General features: G+C 47.2%; 1 protein-coding gene across 1 annotated transcript; it reads right to left on the bottom strand.

Moving 5' to 3' along the window:
- Window positions 1-24,415: 24,415 nt before the first annotated feature.
- On the bottom strand, window positions 24,416-24,897 carry LOC147987127 (uncharacterized). Its single transcript, XM_087540254.1, has one exon. It carries the CDS (start codon window positions 24,756-24,758, stop codon window positions 24,507-24,509), a length of 252 nt encoding a protein of 83 aa, XP_087396380.1. The 5' UTR covers window positions 24,759-24,897; the 3' UTR covers window positions 24,416-24,506.
- Between the last annotated feature and the right edge of the window lie 345 nt (window positions 24,898-25,242).

The raw sequence follows: 25,242 nt of genomic DNA, 5'->3' as shown, positions 1-25,242 counted from the left end.
CAGTGGAGCGCCCGCCCGCCATTGGTAGAGACTCAGCAGTGGCGGGCAAACACGCCAGTGATAGAGACTGCAGTGGCGGGCGGCGAACATGTGCCCGCCATTGCTTCTTCGTGTTGCAGTGGCGGGTTGATTAGAGCCCCCGCCACTGAAAGCTTAGGCATGCGAATTAAATTTTTTGCAGCCACGACAATAATTGTGCTGCCATGGCTGCGTTTTGCGTAGAACCAATTTAGGAAATTCAATACTAGAAGCAAATAAAGCACTCATTGCAAGCTTAGGCATGCAAGTTCACTAGTAATTAGTACTCTTCATAACACTTCAAATTTGTTCCAGTTAACAAATCAACACCAAAGTATCATATGTATCTTAACTAAGTAACAAAGAGTTCATCGGCTTGGAGATATTTGACTTGGACCTTATTTCTAAATAAGGTCTCCAACAATGATCATTTGGAAGTTGTTGTTCCTATTGTTCCTTATCGTGATGATCACTGTTGTGTCAACCCTTACTCATCTCTTTACGCTCAAGAATTTCCTCCAGCCGACTTCATAGAAAGATATGCAGCCGTCTGTGTCCGTCTTGTATTGAACGCTGGTGACAGGACCTGCTGCTCCAAGGCGCACTTCAGCCATGCTGGCAGCAAGGATGTCCTCACCGGAGATCATCTTCATAGCCATGTGCTACGATCGGTATTCTGGTTGCCAAACGGATTGATGCCATCAGTACTCACACCAAACACGATGTTCCTTGGTTCTTCAGCGAAAGTTCAAAGTTCAATGTTTAATGCTCTCCCGCCTAGCATCTGCGGGGTGTCTCAGCTTCGGATCATCTCCATCATTTGGCTTCACCATGTCTACGCGCCAACGCACGAGCTTTGCTTCCTTACGATCTATGAAATACCGCTATAGACGGGGAGTGATCGAAAAGTACCATAAAACTTTTTGAGGAGCTTTCTTTCTATCCTCCTTGTATCGAGAAGAATCATTGCACACTGGACAGTTGGTGTTTTCCGTGTGCTCGTTCCGATAAATGATTCAATCGTTGATGAATGCGTGATATCTAATGTGCGGTAAATTACGAGGGAACACAATTTTCTTGGCCTCCTCGATACTAGTAGGACACACGTTTCCCACGGGAAGAACTTTATGTAGATACTTAAAATGCATATCAAGGCTTGCGTCGCTCCATTTGTTTTTGCCTCCATCTTTAGAAGATTGATCGTGAAACTCAAGCGGGTCTCCTCGAGATCGCAACCATCATACAATGAAGCCTTCGAGTCTTACTTTAGTTGTGCTAGCTTGGCATCCTCTCTAGAAGCACCTCTGTCACTAGTCATCTTCTTGCGAAGCAGGTCTTGAACATGAGAGTCCTGCACAACCGAACTTATTAGCAACAAAGACTGTGGCGTGTCCGCGTCTTCTCCATGTCCGGCCTCTTCTTCATGTCCGCCGGTCGTCTCTTCATCTGGCCTCATCTCATTATTGTCTTCCCCATCGACGTCCTCATCATCTTTACTTATTCACCGAGTATAGCCATTCATGGAACCATGCATGAGGAGGTGTGCCTTCAAACGGCCAGATAAAAAGGGGTCGATCCAGACTCATTCTTTGCATCTTCGATACAGACATTTTATCTCACTACGTTTATTTTGATACATGTCGTCCACCGCGGATCGCCAGTATTTATCCACAATCATTCCATTGACCTTCATCGTCTGCGCAATATAAGCAAAAGAATTATAACCATGCGTGGAAGTCATACAAAAATTCGGCATGACCTTCCCTAAAAATGGGACATACTGTGCTTGCCCGAAATTTGCTGAAAAATGAAAATAAATCGACATTTTGGCAAAACACAGGCAAAACATGTCACACATAAGTATTCAATTTCATCATGGTCACGCACACTTCGACAAAACATAGGGAACTCATGTCACACACAATTACTCAATTTCATCATGGTCACGCACTATTCAGTCATATCGCACACACACTAATTCCATTCTTGCACAACAATATTATTTACTCACCTGTCTCGAAAGAGGACGGTCATGTTGCGGTAGCTGGCTTAGTTCATTTGATGAGTGAAGAGGTAGCTAGCTTAGTAGATCTACTTGGAGATAAGGCTATACTAGTGGAGAGGGAGAGAGAGCCAGTGAGTGGTAGTTAGCTAGCTAGCTAGCCATGCATTAATGAAGTGGAGTGGCAAGAGAGGAAGGGGAGTGCATGTACATCGCTAGCCATTAATGGATATGGTTGACGAGTAAAGGAGAGAGAGAGAGAGAGAGAGAGAGAGAGAGTGGTACCTAGCTGGCCCATTAATGAAGACGGTGGAGGGTAAGAGATGAGGAGAAGGGGGAGAGAAGAAAGCAAGTGTGAGGAAAGAGCTAGCTAGAGGCAGAAGGAGGGGGGCAGGGAGGGGGTAGTTGGGTGCTGCGCTTAGTAGTAGCGCAGGGCACGGGTACCGCGCTACTACTAAGCCCATTAGTTGTAACACGACCTCGAGTAGACGCGATACTACTAAGTGGGGCCCACCAGCTGGCCTCGTCTATCCATAGTAGTAGCGCGAGTTATCCCACCCGCGCTACAACTATCCATTAATTAGTAGTAGCGCATGTTTTATACCCCACGCTACTACTATGGCAAGTTCGGGGGGCACCGTGGGGACCAATTAGTAGTAACGCGTGCCTTCGGTACCCGCGCTACTACTACGCCCTACTAGTAGCGCAGGGTTTGCACCCGCGCTACTACTAAGTAGCAGTAGCGCAGGTCAAATAAGACATGCTACTACTAATTGGTTACCTATAGGGGTTTCCCTAGTAGTGCTAGTTTCACGTTTGTAACAACAGTTACCCCATTCAGCAGCCTTCCCACATTTTTACCCAATTGTATAAATTACCCAATGGCATAAATTTGCTTAAATTGGCTAAAGATTAGGGAAAACTGCTAAATGGGGTAGTTACTATATCGCAAACATGAATCTAGGGGGTAAAAATAGAGTTCACTGTAATTTATTTTAATAAACATGTATATTTATATGTATGTGAGGTATGACACAACATATGTCCTACCAAAAAAGGTAATGTGCTATGCATAAGAGAAGGATGTCTTATTAAGAATTGTCATGTCCCTAGTGATGACAATCTTCTTGTAGCGATGCCACGCAGGATAATTGCCGAGTTGGTAGATAGAGATGAAACTAAAAAGTTGTGTCTTTTCTTAACCACAAAATGATCTCTTAGCACAGATATATAATGTCTTTCTCCATTTTACAGGATGTCTTCTCGCAGATACCTATTTTCTAATTTAATTTTAATCACCACTTCGATATTAAAAGCATGCACACACTAATTGGTAGAGATAACATTAAGAGATATAATATTCTTAATTTATCGTCCGCCCCACTGATGAACGTCTTGTTGGAAATATGCCCTAGAGGCAATAATAAATTAGTTATTATTATTATATTTCATTGTTCATGATAATCGTTTATTATCCATGCTATAATTGTATTGATAGGAAACTCAGATACATGTGTGGATACATAGACAACACCATGTCCCTAATAAGCCTCTAGTTGACTAGCTCATTGATCAATAGATGGTTACAGTTTCCTGACCATGGACATTGGATGTCGTTGATAACAGGATCACATCATTAGGAGAATGATGTGATGGACAAGACCCAATCCTAAGCCTAGCACAAGATCGTGTAGTTCGTTTGCTAAAACTTTCCTAATGTCAAGTATCATTTCCTTAGACCATGAGATTGTGCAACTCCCGGATACCGTAGGAGTGCTTTGGGTGTGCCAAACGTCACAACGTAACTGTGTGGCTATAAAGGTACACTACAGGTATCTTCAAAAGTGTCTGTTGGGTTGGCATGAATCGAGACTGGGATTTGTCACTCCGTGTAAACGGAGAGGTATCTCTGGGCCCACTCGGTAGGACATCATCATAATGTGCACAATGTGATCAAGGAGTTGATCACGGGATGATGTGTTACAGAACGAGTAAAGAGACTTGCCGGTAACGAGATTGAACAAGGTATCGGGATACCGACGATCGAATCTCGGGCAAGTATCGTACCGCTAGACAAAGAGAATTGTATACGGGATTGATTGAATCCTTGACATCGTGGTTCGTCCGATGAGATCATCGTGGAGCATGTGGGAGCCAACATGAGTATCCAGATCCCGCTGTTGGTTATTGACCGGAGAGTTGTCTCGGCCATGTCTGCATGACTCCCGAGCCCGTAGGGTCTACACACTTAAGGTTCGATGACGCTAGGGTTGTAGGGTAAGTATGTACGCGGTTACCAAATGTTGTTCGGAGTCCCGGATGAGATCCCGGACGTCACGAGGAGTTCCAGAATGGTCCGGAGGTAATGATTAGTATATAGGAAGTATGGTTTTGGCCACCAAAAGTGTTCCGGGCATCACCGGTAGTGTACCGGGACCACCGGAGGGGTCCGGGGGTCCACCAGGTGGGGCCACCAGCCCCGGAGGCCTACATGGGCCAATAGTGGGAAGGGACCAGCCCCTAGGTGGGCTGGGGTGCCTCCCACCAAGGCCCAAGGCGCCTCCAAGAGGGGAAGAGGGCAAACCCTAGGGCAGATGGGCCCTAAGGCCCACCCTAGGTGCGCCTCCCCCTCTCCCCCTTGTGGCCGCCACCCTAGATGGGATCTAGGGCTGCCGCACCCCTTGGGGTGGGAACCCTAGGTGGGGGCGCAACCCTCCCTCTCCCCCTATATATAGTGGAGGCAAAGGGGCAGCCCAACAGACGATTCAATCTCCCTGTTGGCGCAGCCCTACCCCTCTTCCTCCTCGTCTCTCGTAGTGCTTGGCGAAGCCCTGCTGGAGTCCCGCGCTCCACCACCACCACGCCGTCGTGCTGCTGCTGGACGGAGTCTTCCCAACCTCTCCTTCTCCCCTTGCTGGATCAAGGCGTGGGAGACGTCACCGGGTTGCACGTGTGTTGAACAGGAGGCGCCGCTGTTCGGCGCTTAGATCGGAATCAACCGCGATCTGAATCGCTGTGAGTACGACTCCTTCATCCGCGTTCTTGCAACGCTTCCGCTTAGCGATCTACAAGGGTATGTAGATGCACTCCCCTTCCCCTCATTGCTAGATTACTCCATAGATTGATCTTGGTGATGCGTAGAAAATTTTAAATTTCTGCTACGATCCCCAACAGTGGCATCATGAGCTAGGTCTATGCGTAGTTTCTATGCACGAGTAGAACACAAGTTGTTGTGGGCGTCGATTTTGTCAATTTGCTTGCCGTTACTAGTCTTATCTTGATTCGGAGGCATCGTGGGATGAAGCGGCCCGGACCGACCTTACACGTACTCTTACGTGAGACTGGTTCCACCGACTGACATGCACTAGTTGCATAAGGTGGCTAGAGGGTGTCTGTCTCTCCCACTTTATCGGATCGGATTTGATGAAAAGGGTCCTTATGAAGGGTAAATAGAATTTGGCATATCACGTTGTGGTTTTCGCGTAGGTAAGAAACATTCTTGCTAGAAACCTATAGCAGCCACGTAAAAACTTGCAACAACAATTAGAGGACGTGTAACTTGTTTTTGCAGCATATGCCTTGTGATGTCATATGGCCAAAAGGATGTGATGAATGATATATGTGATGTATGAGATTGATCATGTTCTTGTAATAGGAATCACGACTTGCATGTCGATGAGTATGACAACCGACAGAAGGCTTACGTCTTTGATGCACCGCTCGATGTGCAAACCCCTACAACGTCGTCTGTGGATGTTGTGAACACTTGACAGACACATCCTGATGACTACTTGATAGTTTAGTGCACCATACTTTACGGCTTAGAATCGGGATTCCAATGACGTTTTGAACGCCATAAGACATATGAGATGTTCCAAGAGCTGAAATTGGGATTTCAGGCTCATGCCCGTGTTGAGAGGTATGAGATCTCTGACAAGTTCTTTTGCCAACAAGATGGAGGAGAATGGCTCAGCTAGTGAGCATGTTCTCAGAATGGCTGGGTGCTACAATCACTTGAATCAAGTGGGAGTTAAACTTCCAGATAAGATAGTGATTGATATAGTTCTCTAGCCACTATCACTAAGCTACTAGATCTTCGTGATGAACTATGACATGTAAGGGATGGAGATGATTCCGGAGCTGTTCGCGGTGCTTAAGACCACAAAAGGTAGAAATCAAGAAGGAGCATCAAGTGTTGATGGTTTAACCAGACCACTGGTTTCAAGAAGGGCAAGGGCTAGAAGAGAAACTTCATGGATGGCAAACCAGTTGCCGCTCTAGTGAAGGAACCCAAGGTTGAACCCAAACCCGAGACTAAGTGCTTCTATTGTAAGGGGAACGGTCACTGGTAGCGGAATTACCCCAAATGCATGGTAGATAAGAAGGCTGGAAACTTCAACAAAGTATATACGTGTTATTAATGTGTACCTCACTAGTACTCCTGGTAGTACCTGGGTATTGGATACCGGTTCAGTTGCTATTATTGGTGACTTGAAGCAAAAGCTACGGACTAAACGGAGCCTGGCTAAGGGCGAGGTGACGATGTGTGTTGGAAGTGTTTCCAAAGTTGATGAGATCACCATCGCACGCTCCATCTGCCTTCGGGATTAGTATTGAACCTAGATAAATGTTATCAGGTGTCTACGTTGAGCATGAATATGATTAGATCATGTTCATTGCAATACGGTTATTCATTTAAGTTAGAGAATAATGGTTATTCTGTTTACATGAATAATGCCTTTCATGGTCATGCACCCTATGTGAATGGTTCATTGAATCTCGGTCGTGGTAATACACATGTTCATGCCAAAAGATGTAGAGTTAATAATGATAGTACCACTTTCTTGTGGCACTGCCGCTTAGGTCATATTGGCGTAAGATGCATGAAGAAACTCCATGTCGATGGATGTTTGGAGTCACTTGATTTTGAATCGCTTGACACATGCGAGCCATGCCTCATGGGCAGGATGACTAAGATCCCGTTTTAAGGTACAATGAAATGGGCAAGTGACTTGTTGGAAATCATACATGCTGATGCGTGTGATCCAATGAGAATTGAAGCGTGCGGTGGATATCGCTATTTTCTCATCTTCACTGACAATTTGAGTAGATATAGGTATATTTACTTAATGAAGCACAAGTCTGAAACGTTTGAAAAGTTCAAGCGATTTCAGAGTGAAGTTAAGAACCATCATAACAAGAAGATCAAATTCCTACGATCTGATCGATGAGAATTTCTGAGTTATGAGTTTGGCAATCACTTAAGACATTGTGGAATTGTTTCATAGTTGAAGCCACCTGGAACACCACTGGATTATGGTGTGTCCGGATGTCGTAATCGAACCTTATGAGATATGGTGCGATCTATGATGTCTCTTACCGATCTACCGTTTTCATTTTGAGGATATGCGCTAGAGACAGCTGCATTCACTTTAGATAGGACACCATCTAAGTCCGTTGAGACAACGTTGTATGAACATTGGTTTGGCAAGAAACCAAAGTTGTCGTTTCTTAATGTTTGGGGCTGCGATGCTTAATGCTTCAGCCGGAGAAGCTCGAACCCAAAAGCGGACAAACACATCTTCATAGGGTACCCAAAGGTGACAGTTGGGTATACCTTCTATCTCAGATCCGAGGGCAAATTGTTTGTCGCTAAGAAAGGGTCCTTTCTCGAGAAGGAGTTTCTCTCGAAAGAATTGAGTGGGAGGAAGATAGAAATTGATGAGGTTGTCGAACCTTTATTTCAACCAGAGAGTAATGCAACACAGAAAGATGTTTTCTGTGGAGCCTACATCTGTTGAATAGGAAGTGAATGATAGTGATCATAAAGCTTCGGATCAAGTTGCTATCGAACCTCGTAGGTCGACAAGGATATGTACTACTCCTAAGTGGTACGGTAATCCTGTCTTAGATATCATGTTGTTAGACAACAATGAACCTACGAGCTATGGAGAAGCGATGGTGGGCCCGTATTCCGACAAATGGTTAGAAGCCATGAAATCCGAGATAGGATCCATATATCAGAACAAAGTATGGACCTTGGTGGACTTGCCCGATGATCGGCAAGCCATTGAGATAAATGGGTCTTTAAGAAGAAGACGGACGTGGGCGGTAATGTTACCGTCTATGAAGCTCGACTTGTGGGAAAGAGTTTTTTCACAAGTTCAAGGAGTTGACTACGATGAGAATTTCTCACCCGTAGCGATGCTTAAGTCTGTCAGAATCATGTTAGCATTAGTTGTATTTTTCGATTATGAAATCTGACAGATGGATGTCAAAAACAAGTTTTCTTACCAGTTTTCATAAGAAAGATTTGTATGTGATACAATCAAAGTTTTGTCGATCCTAAGGATGCTAAAAGGTATGCTGGCTCCAGCAATCCTTCTATGGACTAGAGCAAGCATCTCGGAATCGGAATATATGTTTTGATGGAGTGATCAAAGCTTTTAGGTTTATACAATGTTTGCTAGAAACTTGTATTTACAAGAAAGTGAGTGGGAGCACTACAATATTTCTGATAAGTATATGTGGATGACATATTGTTGATTCGAAATGATGTAGAATTTCTGGAAAGCATAAACGGTTGTTTGAAGAGTGTTTTACAAAGGAAGACCTGGATAAAGCTGCTTACATATTGGGCATCAAGATCTATAGAGATAGATCAAGACGCCTGATGATACTTTCAAAGAACGCAGACCTTGACATGTTTTTGAAGGAGTTCAAAATAGATCAGTCAAAGAAGGGGTTCTTACCTGAGTTGTAAGGTGTGAAGTTGAGTAAGACTCAAAGCTTGACCACGGCAGAAGAAAGAGGAAGGACGAAGGTCGTCCCCTATGCTTTTGTCATAGGCTCTATACGGTATGCCATGCTGAAGTACCGCACCTGATGTGTGCCTTGCCACATGTCTGGCAAGAGGGTACAAAGGTGATCTAGGACTGGATCACCAGATAGTGGTCGAAATTATCCTTAGAGGAATAAGGAAATGTTTCTCGGTTATGGAGGTGATAAACAGTTCGACGTAAAGAGTTATGTCGATGCAAGCTTAACACCTATCCGTATAGCTCTGAGTAGAGATACCGGATACGTATAATGGAGCAATAATTTGGAATAGCTCCAAGTGGAACGTGGTAGCAGCATCTACGATATAAAGTTTTGCGAAATACATAGGGATCTGGATATGGCAGGACCCGTTGACTACAACCTCTCTCACAAGCATAACATGATCAAACCCAAAACTCTTTGAGTGTTTATCACATAGTGATGTGAACTAGATCATTGAGTCTAGTAGACTCTTGGATGTTGGTCACATGGCAATGTGACCTGTGAGTGTTAATCACATGGCGATGTGAACTAGATTATTGACTCTAGTGCAAGTGGGAGACTGTTGGAAATATGCCCTAGAGGCAATAATAAATTAGGTATTATTATTATATTTCATTGTTCATGATAATCGTTTATTATCCGTGCTATAATTGTATTGATAGGAAACTCAGATACATGTGTGGATACATAGACAACACCATGTCCCTAGTAAGCCTCTAGTTGACTAGCTCGTTGATCAATAGATGGTTACAGTTTCCTGACCATGGACATTGGATGTCGTTGATAACAGGATCACATCATTAGGAGAATGATGTGATGGACAAGACCCAATCCTAAGCCTAGCACAAGATCGTGTAGTTCGTTTGCTAAAGCTTTTCTCATGTCAAGTATCATTTCCTTAGACCATGAGATTGTGCAACTCCCGGATACCGTAGGAGTGCTTTGGGTGTGCCAAACGTCACAACGTAACTGGGTGGCTATAAAGGTACACTACAGGTATCTCCGAAAGTGTCTGTTGGGTTGGCATGAATCGAGACTGGGATTTGTCACTCCGTGTAAACGGAGAGGTATCTCCGGGCCCACTCGGTAGGACATCATCATAATGTGCACAATGTGATCAAGGAGTTGATCACGGGATGATGTGTTACGGAACAAGTAAAGAGACTTGCCGGTAACGAGATTGAACAAGGTATCGGGATACCGACGATCGAATCTCGGGCAAGTATCGTACCGCTAGACAAAGGGAATTGTATACGGGATTGATTGAATCCTTGACATCGTGGCTCATCCGATGAGATCATCGTGGAGCATGTGGGAGCCAACATGGGTATCCAGATCCCGCTGTTGGTTATTGACCGGAGAGTTGTCTCGGCCATGTCTGCATGACTCCCGAGCCCGTAGGGTCTACACACTTAAGGTTCGATGACGCTAGGGTTATAGGGAAAGTATGTACGCGGTTACCGAATGTTGTTCGGAGTCCCGGATGAGATCCCGTACGTCACGAGGAGTTCCAGAATGCTCCGGAGGTAAATATTAGTATATAGGAAGTATGGTTTTGGCCACCAAAAGTGTTCCGGACATCACCGGTAGTGTACCGGGACCACCGGAGGGGTCCGGGGGTCCACCAGGTGGGGCCACCAGCCCCGGAGGCCTACATGGGCCAATAGTGGGAAGGGACCAGCCCCTAGGTGGGCTGGGGCGCCTCCCACCAAGGCCCAAGGCGCCTCCAAGAGGGGAAGAGGGCAAACCCTAGGGTAGATGGGCCCTAAGGCCCACCCTAGGTGCGCCTCCCCCTCTCCCCCTTGTGGCCGCCACCCTAGATGGGATCTAGGGCTGCCGCACCCCTTGGGGTGGGAACCCTAGGTGGGGGCGCAACCCTCCCTCTCCCCCTATATATAGTGGAGGCAAAGGGGCAGCCCAACAGACGATTCAATCTCCCTGTTGGCGCAGCCCTACCCCTCTTCCTCCTCGTCTCTCGTAGTGCTTGGCGAAGCCCTGCTGGAGTCCCGCGCTCCTCCACCACGACCACGCCGTCGTGCTGCTGCTGGACAGAGTCTTCCCAACCTATCCTTCTCCCCATGCTGGATCAAGGCGTGGGAGACGTCACCGGGTTGCACGTGTGTTGAACGCGAAGGCGCCGTTGTTCGGCGCTTAGATCGGAATCAACCGCGATCTGAATCGCTGTGAGTACGACTCCTTCATCCGCGTTCTTGCAACGCTTCCGCTTAGCGATCTACAAGGGTATGTAGATGCACTCCCCTTCCCCTCATTGCTAGATTACTCCATAGATTGATCTTGGTGATGCGTAGAAAATTTTAAATTTCTGCTACGATCCCCAACAGTGGCATCATGAGCTAGGTCTATGCGTAGTTTCTATGCACGAGTAGAACACAAGTTGTTGTGGGCGTCGATTTTGTCAATTTGCTTGCCGTTACTAGTCTTATCTTGATTCGGCGGCATCGTGGGATGAAGCGGCCCGGACCGACCTTACACGTACTCTTACGTGAGACTGGTTCCACCGACTGACATGCACTAGTTGCATAAGGTGGCTAGCGGGTGTCTGTCTCTCCCACTTTAGTCAGATCGGATTCGATGAAAAGGGTCCTTATGAAGGGTAAATAGAAATTGGCATATCACGTTGTGGTTTTCGTGTAGGTAAGAAACATTCTTGCTAGAAACCTATAGCAGCCACGTAAAAACTTGCAATAACAATTAGAGGACGTCTAACTTGTTTTTGCAGCATATGCCTTGTGATGTGATATTGCCAAAAGGATGTGATGAATGATATATGTGATGTATGAGATTGATCATGTTCTTGTAATAGGAATCACGACTTGCATGTCGATGAGTATGACAACCGGCAGGAGCCATAGGAGTTGTCTTAATTTATTTATGACCTGCGTGTCAACATAAACGTCATGTAATTACTTTACTTTATTGCTAAAGCGTTAGCCATAGTAGTAGAAGTAATAGATGATGAGACAACTTCAAGAAGACACGATGATGGAGATCATGATGATGGAGATCATGGTGTCATGCCGGTGACAATGATGATCATGGAGCCCCGAAGATGGAGATCAAAAGGAGCAAAATGATATTGGCCGTATCATGTCACTATTTGATTGCATATGATGTTTATCATGTTTTAAATCTTATTTGCTTAGAACGACGGTAGCTTAAATAAGATGATCCCTCACTAAAGTTTCAAGAAAAGTGTTCCCCCTAACTGTGCACCGTTGCGAAGGTTCGTTGTTTCGAAGCACCACGTGATGATCGGGTGTCATAGATTCTAACGTTCGAATACAACGGGTGTTGACGAGCCTAGCACATATAGACATGGCCTCGGAACACATGCGAAACACTTAGGTTGACTTGACGAGCCTAGCATGTACAGACATGGCCTCGGAACACGGAAGACCGAAAGGTCGAGCATGAGTCGTATAGAAGATACGATCAACATGAAGATGTTCACCGATGTTGACTAGTCCGTCTCACTTGATGATCGGACATGGCCTAGTTGACTCGGATCATGTTTCACTTAGATGACTAGAGGGATGTCTATCTGAGTGGGAGTTCATTAAATAATTTGATTAGATGAACTTAATTATCATGAACATAGTCTAAATTGTCTTTTCAAATATGTTGTCTAACGGCGAACGGCGGCGGTTGTCGGCGCCGGCCTCAGCAGGCGCGGCGGGCGCGGGCGCCGGCGAGCGGCCAGGCGAGCGTCGGCGGAAGGAAGGCGGCGGCCGCGGCGGAGGTGCGGCGACCCGGGCACGGGGAAGAAGACCCTGGGCGGCGCGGGTGGCGATGGGCCTCAGGGGCCCGATCCGGGCCTCCCGGGCCGAGGTGGCGGCGATGTGGGCGCGAGGTGGCAGCGAATGGGGGCGTGCCACGTGGCGGCGGCGGTGGAAGTCGGACACGTCCGGCGCCGGCGGACGTTGTCCAGCGCACGGAGGAAGAAGAGAGCTAGGGTTTCGGGGAAGAGATCCGAAATTTCGGGAGTGGGTCTATTTATAGGCATAGAGGGAGCTAGGAGAGTCCAAATGAGGTGCGGTTTTCGGCCATGCGATCGTGATCGAATGCTCTAGATGATGGAGAGGGTTTTGGTGGGTTTTGGGCCAAAATGGAGGGGTGTTGGGCTACAACACACACGAGGCCTTTTCGGTCCCTCGGTTAACCGTTGGAGTATCAAACGAAGTCCAAATGGTACGAAACTTGACTGGCGGTCTACCGGTAGTAAACCAAGGATGCTTTGCAAGTCTCGGTCCAATCCGGAAATGTTTGATCCCCACACACGAAAGAAAGGTAGAAATGACCACCGGAGGAGAACGGAGCGCCGGAATGCAAAACGGACAACGGGGAAAATGCTCGAATGCATGAGATGAACACGTATGCAAATGCAATGCACATGATGACATGATATGAGATGCATGACAACGACAACAACACACGGAGGCAAAAACCCGAACCCGAGAAAATAAAATAACTTAACGCCGGAAACGGCAAGAGTTGGAGTACATATAGGGTAAATCACATCCGGGGTGTTACAACACTCCACCACTATGAAAGGATCTCGTCCCGAGATCTAGGACTGAAAGAACGCCGGGTACTCAGAATGGAGGTGATCCTCGTGTTCCCAGGTAGCTTCACGGTCGGAATGGTGTGACCACTTGACTTTGAGGAATTTGATTGACTTGTTGCGAGTCTTGCGTTCAGTCTCTTCAAGAATAGCAACGGGGTGCTCACGATAAGAGAGGTCTTCTTGGAGCTCAATGTCCTCGAAGTTGACGGTGCGGTCAGGAGTCTTGAAGCACTTTCGGAGCTGAGAGACATGGAACACGTCATGCACATTTGCAAAGTTTGAAGGAAGCTCGAGTTGATAAGCGAGATCGCCTCTCTTGCTGACAATCTTGAAAGGTCCCACGTATCTGGGGGCAAGCTTCCCTTTGATACCGAAGCGATGAGTACCTTTCGTTGGAGAGATGCGGAGGTAAACATGATCTCCGATCTCGAAAGCCAGATCACGGTGCTTACTATCATAGTAGCTCTTCTAGCGGGATTGGACTGCTTTGAGGTTATCTCGAATGACTTTGCACATCTCCTCTGCCTCTGTGATTAAGTCATTTTCGAGAAGCTGACGTTCACCGGTTTCAGACCAGTTGGGAGGGGTACGGCACTTCCTGCCATACAGAATTTCAAATGGGGCCTTGCCCGAACTTGCTTGAAAACTGTTGTTGTAGGAGAATTCAGCATAAGGAAGACAATCCTCCCACTTCATGCCGAAGGAGATCACACAAGCCTTGAGCATATCTTCAAGAATCTGATTGACACGCTCGACTTGACCGCTAGTTTGAGGATGGAAAGCTGTGCTGAAGCGGATGTTGGTGCCCATGGCCTTCTGAAAAGAATCCCAAAACTTGGAGGTAAAGATACTGCCACGGTCTGAAGAGATCACTTGTGGAATACCGTGCAGAGAGACAATCCGAGAGGTATAGAGTTCCGCCAATTGAGCTGCAGTGATTGACTCTTTGATAGGCAGAAAGTGAGCCACTTTAGTGAGTTTGTCGATGGCAACGAATATAGCATCATTGCCACGTTTGGACTTTGGAAACCCAGTCACGAAGTCCATCTCAATGTGGTCAAACTTCCATTCTGGAATGGCAAGAGGTTGGAGGAGACGAGCTGGCCTTTGGTGTTCTGCCTTCACTCTTCTGCAGACATCACACTCATTCACGAATTGAGCAATCTCGCGCTTCATTCGAGTCCACCAATAAGCCTGCTTGAGGTCCTGATACATCTTCGTGCTCCCAGGGTGGATGGAGAGGAGAGAATTGTGAGCCTCGTTCATGATCACTTTACGAAGGTCACCTTTGGGCACAACAATACGATCCTCGAAGAAGAGAGTATCCTTGTCATCAAGGCGGTAGCACTTGTACTTGGGTTGACTCTTGGCAATCCCAATCTTCACCTTTTTACCATAGCATCAAGAAGCTGGGCTTGGCGAATCTGGTCTTCCAAGGTAGGAGAGACTTGAAGTTTGGCAAGGAAACCTTGAGGAACAACTTGCAGATTAAGTTTGCGGAAAGCTTCACAAAGCTCGGGTTGATAAGACTTGAGAATCAGACTGTTGCAGTAAGCCTTTCTGCTCAATGCATCAGCAATCACATTGGCCTTGCCTGGAGTATACTCGATACTCGGATTAAACTCTTGAATCATTTTGACCCATCGAGTTTGCCCGAGGTTGAGATTAGGCTGAGTGAAGATGTACTTGAGACTCTTGTGATCAGTGAAAATGTCCACTTTTCTTCCCAATAAGAGATGTCTCCAAGTCAAAAGAGCATGCACATCTGCCGCCAACTCGAGATCATGAGTGGGGTAGTTCTTCTCATTGGGTTTCAACTGAAGAGAGGTATAAGCCACAACTTTCTTCTCTTGCATCAACACTGCGCCAAGACCTTGGAGAGAGGCATCACAAAAGACCTCGTACGACTTGGATTCATCAGGCGGAGTCAGAACTGGAGCAGTGACCAATTTCTCTTTCAAAGTGTTAAAAGCAATGTCACACTCCGGAGACCAAATGTACTTGACGTGCTTCTGGAGAAGATTTGAGAGAGGCTTCGCGATCTTAGAAAAGTTTTCAACGAATCTTCGACAATAGCTTGCGAGACACCTTCTCAGGATTCACCGCAATGCCCTTGGCAGAGATGATATGACCAAGATAAAGAACCTCATCGAGCCAAAATTTGCACTTGGAGAACTTGGTGTAAAACTTGTGTTCCCTGAGCTTATCGAGTACCAAACGCAAGTGCTTGGCATGATCTTCCTTGTTCTTCGAGAAAACCAGAATGTCGTCGAGATAGACCAAAACGAAGTCATTGGTGTAGGCGTTGAAGATGAAGTTCATCATGCGAGAGAACGTCGGAGGAGCGTTGACGAGACCAAAAGACATGACAGTGTATTCATATGACCCATAGATTGTCCTGAAAGCCGTCTTGGGAATATCTTGCTCACGGATTCGAATCTGATGATAATCCATACGGAGATCAAGCTTGGAGAATACTTGAGCACCTTTGAGTTGTTCGAACAGCTCGTTAATGTTGGGAAGTGGATACTTGTTCTTGATGGTCTTCTTGTTCAATGGACGGTAATCAACACAAAGTCGTTCCGTTCCATCCTTCTTCTTCACAAAAAGAACACCACAACCCCACGGAGAAGAACTAGGTCGGATGAGGCCCATTCTCTCTTGAGCATCAAGTTGCTTCTTCAGCTCCTTCAACTCTTCAGGTCCGAGCTTGTAAGGACGCTTGCACACTAGTTCCGTGCCAGGCTCAAGATCGATGATGAATTCAACTGGCCGGTGCGGAGGCATTCCTGGAAGCTCTTCTGGAAAAATGTCTTGATATTCGCAAACGACTAGAATTTGCAAGATAGCATCCAGTTCACCCTTCTCATTGAGAGAAAACAGATGGATGGTATCATCACGAGCGGCAAAGACAATTACATCCTCAGATGAATGAGTCAATTGAATCTGCCTGGCTGCACAATCAAGATGCGCCTTGTGCTTAGAAAGCCAATCCATTCCGAGAATAAGATCAATATCCGAGTCACCAAGAACCGTTGGAGAAGATAGAAATTTGTAGTCACTCAAAGTGATAGTAACATCCGGAGCAATGGAGTTAGCATGCATGCGCCTACCGGGAGAGACAACTGCTAATGGACTAGGCAAAATTTGCAAAGCCAAACCATGCTTAGATGAAAATGGTCTCGAGATGAAACAATGCAATGCACCCGTGTCAAAAAGAACTTTAGCTGGAATATCATTAACAGGAAGGTTACCCATGATGACATCTGACGAGTCCTCTGCCTGAGCTGCGTTCATCAAGTTGACCTTGGCGTGCTTGGGGTTATGCTTGACCATAGCTATACTTACTGATCTCACAGGAGGAGGAGGAGGAAGACGCCTCTGATTGAAGCATTTGTTGGCATAGTGACCCTTCTGTTGGCACTTGTTGCACGTGACCTCTGAAAGCGGATGGTGCTACGAAGCACTTGATCTTCGAGCTTGAGACGAAGTCTTGTTCTGAAAGCCAGGGTTGGGTGGGTGGGAAGATCCACTGCCACCTTTGCTCTTCTGCTGATACGACTGACGGAACGGAGGAGGAGGAAGCCAATACTTCTGCTGCTTGGCCACTTGAGTAGAGGAAGAAGGAGTAGCATCTCTGACTCGCTTCTTGGAAGCATCACATCTCAGTTGAGCGGCCTCTTGCTTCAGTGCCATGTTATAGAACTCATCGTACCTCAAGGGCTCAAAGAGAACAAATGCTAGCTGAATCTCTTCCCTAAGACCACCCTTGAACTGGTATATCATGCTCTTCTCATCAGGGACGTCCTGCTTAGCAAAGCGGGCGAGCTTCTGAAACAACTTGTTGTAGTCATAGACAGACAAAGAGCCTTGCTTCAGGTTGCGGAATTCCTCACGCTTGCTTTCAACCACGCTCTGGGGGATATGATGAGCTCTGAAATCTTGACGGAATTCATCCCAGGTAATAACACGTCCACCTCTGGAATCCTTGTACTGCTGGAACCATTCTGCAGCTTGGTCTTTGAGTTGGAAGGATGCGAACTTGACGAAGTCCTCAGGCCTGACGTTACTGCACTCGAAATGCTTGCACAGATCCACGAGCCAATCGTCAGCATCAGTTGCCTCAACACAATTGCTGAAAGTCTTTGGCCCGTTAGCAAGGAACTGGTTGAGTGTAGCAAAGTGATTCTGATTATTGCCTTGGTTGCCTTGGTTCGCTTGATTGCGCTCTTGAAGAATTTGCATGATCAACTGTGTGTTTGCATTGGTTGCGGCCATCACAGCTTGCCATGCCTCCGGAGGAGGTGGAGGTGGTGGCTGATCCTGATTCTGATTCTGATTGGTGCTCTTAGCGGGAGCCATCTTGAAGAGGTTGACCACCGTTAGCACATTAACAGATAAAATGAAGCTGAATCCAACGGAATGAACATCGCAACATAAAGTCTTCACATCCGAACAAAATGAACGAATGCATTCCTCTTGAAATGGTCACATATCCATAAATTGAGAAGCCACTTAGAATTTAGGTAGAGAAATAAATCAACAAGGTACGGATCAAGAACGAATACTCGGTAAGAAATACCAATCACAAACCAATTATCCATGGAAGAAGAACTAGATCTACAAGAATTCCCACCTATGAAACTCCCGAACCTTTCCGGTTATGCAATCAGGTGTTGGGGATACAGGGGAAGCATAATATATCACCCAAATCTAGCAATTCCTACATCCAGCTGTATCCATCCTTCAACACATAACCGAGAAAAACTTCGGAAACCATCTACCTCAACCTTCGAAAAGCATCCGTTATACAAGTTATGGCGATACTCCCGAACTCCCGCCCCAGTACTGGGTGGCGTTGAGGTTATCTCACCAATGAACTGCATAAAAGAGATTTTCGATGTCGGCGAACTAAACTCAGGTATTCCAGAACTGCAACGATAAAATTGTGACGACAACACCTCGGAGCTCAACTCCCCGGGACACTGCCACAACCCCTAAAGACAGGAGGCACCAAGAACAATGTTCTCGTCACAAAACCATCGGAACGATTCCAAGATACCCGCGTGATCCTAATTTTTTTAGTGAAATATGAGAAGAGAAAAGTCAAAACTCTACGTCAGGATGCCTTACCAGAGCGATGAGGAGGCTGGGAAGTAAAAAGAATTCCTAAACTCTCCGATATATAATTCCTAAATGACTCAAAACATTTTTCTAGACACAGCTCGGCCGCTAAAAATGATCAATCAGTGGGGGCTCCTAAGGTCGGGGAAGGCTCTGATACCAACTTGTAACGCCCTCGATGCGGCTATAGCTCCCACGTGTCGAGGCACGACTTAGAGGCATAACCGCATTGAAAGCAATGTCGCAAGTTAGGCAATCATCACAACATCCCATGTAATGTAGATAATAAAAGGGGAGATACATAGTTGGCTTACACTCGCCACGTCAATCAAAGTACATAAATAGCATTACAACATTCAAACACTCATGGCCCGACTACGGCGCCAAAATGAAAGATAAACCCAACATGCGACACGGTCCCGATCACCCCAACTGGGCACCACTACTGATCATCAGGGAAAGACACATAGTATCGGCGTGAGTCCTCGTCAAACTCCCACTTGAGCTCAAGCGCGTCATCTGGAGCGGAGTCATCAGGCCCTGCATCTAGTTTGGAAGTAATCTGTGAGCCACGGGGACTCAGCAATCGCGCACCCTCGCGATCAAGACTATTTAAGCTTATAGGGTAAGGCAAGGAAAATATGTGGAGCTGCAGCAAGCGACTAGCATATATGGTGGCTATCCTGTTCGCAAAGGAGAGCGAGAAGAGAAGCAAAGCGCGAACGAGTAACTAGAGGACAACCTGCGCAAGCATTACTCCAACACCGTGTTCACTTCCCGGACTCCGCCGAGAAGAGACCATCACGGTAACTCACACTGTTGATTCATTTAATTAAATTAAGGTTCAAGTTATCTACAACCGGACATTAACAAATTCCCATCTGCCATAACTGCGAGCACGGCTTTCGAAAGTTCAAATCCCTGCAGGGGAGTCCCAACTTAGCCCATGACAAGCTCTCACGGTCAACGAAGGAATAGACCTCCTCCCGAGACGTTCCGATCAGACTCGGTATCCCGGTTCTTCAAGACACTTCGACGAGTTAAAACAAATCCAGCAACACCACCCGAATGTGCCGACAAATCCCGATAGGAGCTGCACATATCTCGTTCTCAGGGCACACTCAGATGAGCGCTCCATACAACTAAAACCGAACCTCGAGTTTCCCCGAGGGGGCGCTGCACAGGACTCTAGTTTGGACCAACACTCAAAGGAGCACTGGCCCAGGGGGGGCTTAAAATAAGATGACCCTCGGGCTCCGGAAACCCCAGTGAAAAAGAGGCTAGGTGGCAAATGGTAAAACCAAGGTTGGGCATTGCTGGAAAAGCTTTAATCAAGGCGAACTATCAAGGGGTTCCCATTATCACCCAACCGCGTAAGGAACGCAAAATCCGGGAACATAACACCGATATGACGGAAACTAGGGTGGCAAGAGTGGAACAAAACACTAGGCGAGAGGCTGAGCCTTCCACCCTTTACAAAGTATATAGATGCATTAAGATAACAAGGCAATATAATGATATCCCAACAAGTAAATAATATTCCAACAAGGAACGGTCTCCAATCTTCACCTGCAACTAGCAACGCTATAAGAGGGGCTGAGCAAAGCAGTAACATAGCCAATCAACGGTTTGCTAGGACATGGTGGGTTAGAGGTTGAACATGGCAATTTGGGAGGCATGATAAGCAAGTGGTAGGCATCGTAGCCTAGGCATAGCAAAAGAGCGAGCATCTAGCATAGCAAAGATAGTAGTGATTTCGAGGGTATGATCATCTTGCCTGCAAAGTTGTCAGAGTTGACTGGATCCTCGAAAGCAAACTCAACGGGCTCCTCGTTAGCGAACTCGTCTCCCGGCTCTACCCAAACAAGACAAACAAGCAACAAGGACACAATCAACCATGTGCAAGGCTCAAACAATATGATGCAAGGATGGTATGCTATGCGGGATGCAATATGTGATGCATATGCAAGATTTGACAAGGAATGCATGAACCTGGCCTCAACTTGGAAATCCAAGTGTGTCACTGGAAAGATGAGATGAAATCGCTTGAAAACGATATAAAGAACGCCGGAATCGGAGTTACGGTTTGGAAATGGCAAGCAATTCAAATATGACCACGTTCTGCGATTAACAGCAAGTAGCCATCTAAAAGCAACAAGATGAACATGCTACCGCACCCACACATGGCATCAAAATACCTGGCAGGGATCCATTCATGATGCTTAACAAAAGTCTAGCACTTAGCTACGACCAATTCATCCATTAACAGGTTCAAACAAGCATGGCAAAAATGCATTTGGTAAACAGATTTCAGACTTAGTGAAATTAACACCTGTCTAAAATTTTAGATCAGGTAGCACTCTTTGGAGCATGAAAACTACATGCTACATGACCTGAACATGGCAAAGTAAAGCATGGCATGGAGCTACTCAAAGAGCTTAACAAAAGTCCCTTAGTGACCTTGAGCCAAAAGGGATCAGAAAATACATTTGCAAGCATGTGAACATGGCAAAAACATAATCAGTTTTCAGACTTAGTGAAAACTGGAGCATGCTGAAAACAGATATCAAGTAGGCATGTTTACGAGCTCGATGCACTCACTACAGAGCAAGTCATGACAAGCTAAGCATACACCCATCAAGAATACACAAAATACAAGCTAGACATGACAAGAACAATAACATAGCATGCACGGATCAACTACAACATCCTCGGCAAAATTGCTAACAAGTAGACAATCTGCCCAGATTTACGAAATGACAAAAGTAGAGCTCGATTGACTCAAGCTAGGGTGCTCCATAATTGCAAACAAAGACATGGACGGATAGAGCACTACAAGATTAAAAAATCATCCTTACTGATCATCCTCAAAAGAGGCACGGATCACTAGGAAACAACATGAACATATGGCCATATGAGATAAACAGGTCAAGGACTTGGTGGAAATGCTAAGTCCCTGAAATCAGCATTAACAAATGCCTCACTTTGCAAGCTTGTGCTAGTCACCACACACATCACAAAAATACATGGGTTGCACATTTGGATAGATGGCAAAACATATAACAAAACACATGTAGAGCTCATGGGAATATCGTGCACACAATAATCATGGCAAAAATGACAAATATCTAATTGGAGCAGCAGATCTGACAATTATCTCAAATAGCACTCTTCTAACAGCATTTCGGGCACCAAGATCAACTCAAATGAAAATGATGCAATGAGATGAAATGATGCACTCTTTGAGACGAACATTTTGATATGCTATATGCCCAAAACGGAGCTACGGATGCAAAGTTACGATGCGATAAACAGGAGCAAATAATTAGGGTTTCGGGGCAAAAGTCAACCGAGCAATTTCTAGATCTGAGATCCAGATCCGGGGCACGGTTCACGAGGTTCGCTGGATTCGAGGTGGGCCGCCGGAGTGGAACTTGGAGCTCGCCGGACTTGGAGATGGGGGCACGCCGGCCGGAGGGGTGCGGCGGAGGCGGAGGAAGGAGACGACGCGGCGAACAGCGGCGGTTGTCGGCGCCGGCCTCGGCAGGCGCGGCGGGCGCGGGCGCCGGCGAGCGGCCAGGCGAGCGCCGGCGGAAGGAAGGCGGCCGCCGCGGCGGAGGTGCGGCGACCCGGGCGCGGGGAAGAAGACCCTGGGCGGCGCGGGTGGTGATGGGCCTCGGGGGCCCGACCCGGGCCTCCCGGGCCGAGGTGGCGGCGAATGGGGGCGTGCCACGTGGCGGCGGTGGTGGAATTCGGACACGTCCAGCGCCGGCGGACGTTGTCCGGCGCACGGAGGAAGAAGAGAGCTAGGGTTTCGGGGAAGAGATCCGAAATTTCGGGAGTGGGTCTATTTATAGGCATAGAGGGAGCTAGGAGAGTCCAAATGAGGTGCGGTTTTCGGCCACACAATCGTGATCGAACGCTCTAGATGATGGAGAGGATTTTGGTGGGTTTTGGGCCAAAATGGAGGGGTGTTGGGCTGCAACACACATGAGGCCTTTTCGGTCCCTCGGTTAACCGTTGGAGTATCAAATGAAGTCCAAATGGTACGAAACTTGACAGGCGGTCTACCGGTAGTAAATCAAGGCCGCTTGGCAAGTCTCGGTCCAATCTGTAAATGTTTGATCCCCACACACGAAAGAAAGGTAGAAATGACCACCGGAGGAGAACGGAGCGCCGGAATGCAAAACGGACAACGGGGAAAATGCTCGAATGCATGAGATAAATACGTATGCAAATGCAATGCACATGATGACATGATATGAGATGCATGACAACGACAACAACACACAGAGGCAAAAACCCGAGTCCGAGAAAATAAAATAACTTAACGCCAGAAACGGCAAGAGTTGGAGTACATATAGGGTAAATCACATCCGGGGTGTTACAGTCAGCCAAGAAATCCGGTTTGAATTCTGACTGTGCGGCACCATACACCGCCACCAGAGCCCAGTCAAATCCATCAACCTTGGACTGCACCCTGAACTTAACAGCAAAATCTCCCATGACAATACTTCGAACTTCGAGAGACTCGCATCTAACGCCGAGTAAGATCCCACCCGATCTTCCTCGCGGCGGTAGACAGTGCCAGTCAAACTCAATACCACCCGATAAAGTATTGAGAAATTGTGGTGAAAAATCTTATCTACCAGTTTCAGACAACGGAATAAAGTCCAATCTATGCTCGATGGATGCTTCTGCAAGAAACCTTTTTTTAGCCAAGTCCTTAAGACCTCTGTTATTCCAAAAGATTCCTCTCGTAGCTCGTCATGGAATTTTTTAGCCGTGCAAATCCTAGCACTCGTACGAACTGCGGACGCCGGGTAAATCTTGCGCTTCCATTTGCGCTCAGGGCTGGTCCTCCTGTCCACCCGGTCCTCACTCCCAGGTTCTGGAGGTCCTACTACATCAATCTCGACACTCTCATCCTTCTCTTCCGGCTCCGGGAGGGGATTAGCGAGATCGACACAGAAATTATCCAGTACCCGGACTCCCAAAGCATCAATCTCGGAGTCATTCATGGGTTTGACGGCAGCTAAGTTACGAATCATATCTAAAGCCCTGTCGGCCTCTAAATCCAGTAAATCATTAATGGAATTAGATATTTCATCATTATTACTACCTAGTGAAATCCCTAATTGGTTTGCACTATCAACAATCTCATCGTTCGAAAAATGCAAGATGGAATTAGAAGTATTAACCGACATACCAATAGTGACCTGGACGTCACGAAGCTTGGCCGCCCTTATGGCGCACCGCTGCTGCATGTCGTCCACCTCCGGCCGGTGCTGAAGACGGCAGCTCAACCGTCAGCCCTCAGACGCCTGGTCCAAAATCCCGCCGAACGCTATCACCTCCTCCCGAGTGAAGTTGCCCGGAAAGTGACCCCCTGCCACCCTCCGAACACTCAACCGGTCTCCACGGCTGGGAGAAGGCGCCGAGTCAGTTGATGGGGTGCCATGGGCCGCCTGCCCACGCTCCCCATCCACCCCAGCCCGCTGGCCAAAGGTGCTCGCCGGCGCTAACGGTGGGGCGGCTACCCTAGGCGCGGAAGGTGAAGAGGGCTCCGAGGCCACCCACCCCGAGCCCCCTCCATAGACCGGACCTGCCACCTGCAGCCCCGGCCTAGCGAGAGGAGCTGACATGAATGGAAGTTAAGTTCTATTTTTCTATGCTTGCCCCCCTGTTTCAGCTCAGAACGAGATTTGCTCTGGTTCTTGCCATGAAAAAACAGATCATCGTCCTGAAGAAAAACTCCAGCGTTGTATTTGAGATGATGCAGCAGAGAGCAAACCAACAAAATGAATGCAGCATACCACACCGTTGAATTACCATGGCGAATAATCCCGCCAGAATCCGTGGTTATAGCAGAATTTACTTGTATTTTCAGATCAATGTTACAACCAAAATACAGTGATCAAGCATGCAGCGAAAGAAGAAACTAAAAACATCTCACTACGCGATGTCGACCATCGACTGGCGGTGTGCCTCCTCCTCGTCGTCGCGGCTTCGGGATCCGCGGCGTGCGTACGCGCGGCGCAGCCAGGCGACGTGTGCGGCGAGCGCGCCGCAGACGACGACGTAGGCCTGGGGAAGGTTGCGGAGGAGCGGCAGGAAGAGGTTGAGCGGCCACAGCAGCGGCGCCGAGACCTGGAAGACCTGCAGGAAGCCCTTGGCCGCCACGAACGCCAGCAGGTGCATCGCCATCAAACTAATCCACACAGACACCTCTCCGCAGCGCCACTCCGCCGCCCGCACGCTCCCTTGCTCGCCGGTGCTGCTCCGGTGCGGTGCTACGGCAAGCAAGAGAGGGGTTACCTGGTTCGGAACGATGAATTGGTGATGGCTCGGAGGCGCGGTGGTGTGGTCTTTGAAACATAATTGGAGATTGATTGTTTGTTAATTTTTGTTCCTATCTCACAAAAAGTTGTCATATATTGACAACTTTTAGTTTTATCAAATGTTGGCTTGTCAAATATTGGCAATGTCAAATGTGGGTAACAAACCAATTATGGTCTTGGTTTCGCCGGTGGCGTGACAGGAGGTTGCGGCCTTCCCCGGTGCGAGCGCGAACGACTTTTGTTATCACGGTGGTGTGTTAAGACTTAGGCCTTCTTTGGTTCCTAGGATAGGAATTTTATAGGAATAGGAAAATCATAGGAAGTGAGATGACATGTATGTCAATTTTTAT

The sequence above is a fragment of the Triticum urartu genome, chromosome 2A (assembly GCF_056163025.1).
Source record: "Triticum urartu cultivar PI428250 chromosome 2A, HENAU_Tu73, whole genome shotgun sequence".
Taxonomy (NCBI): Eukaryota; Viridiplantae; Streptophyta; class Magnoliopsida; order Poales; family Poaceae; genus Triticum; species Triticum urartu.
This window is presented reverse-complemented; position numbering and strand designations above follow the sequence as displayed.

What these genes read in the sequence shown, in the direction of transcription:
- LOC147987127 (XM_087540254.1), bottom strand. Translation starts at nt 24,758, where the DNA reads ATGGCGATGCACCTGCTGGCGTTCGTGGCGGCCAAGGGCTTCCTGCAG.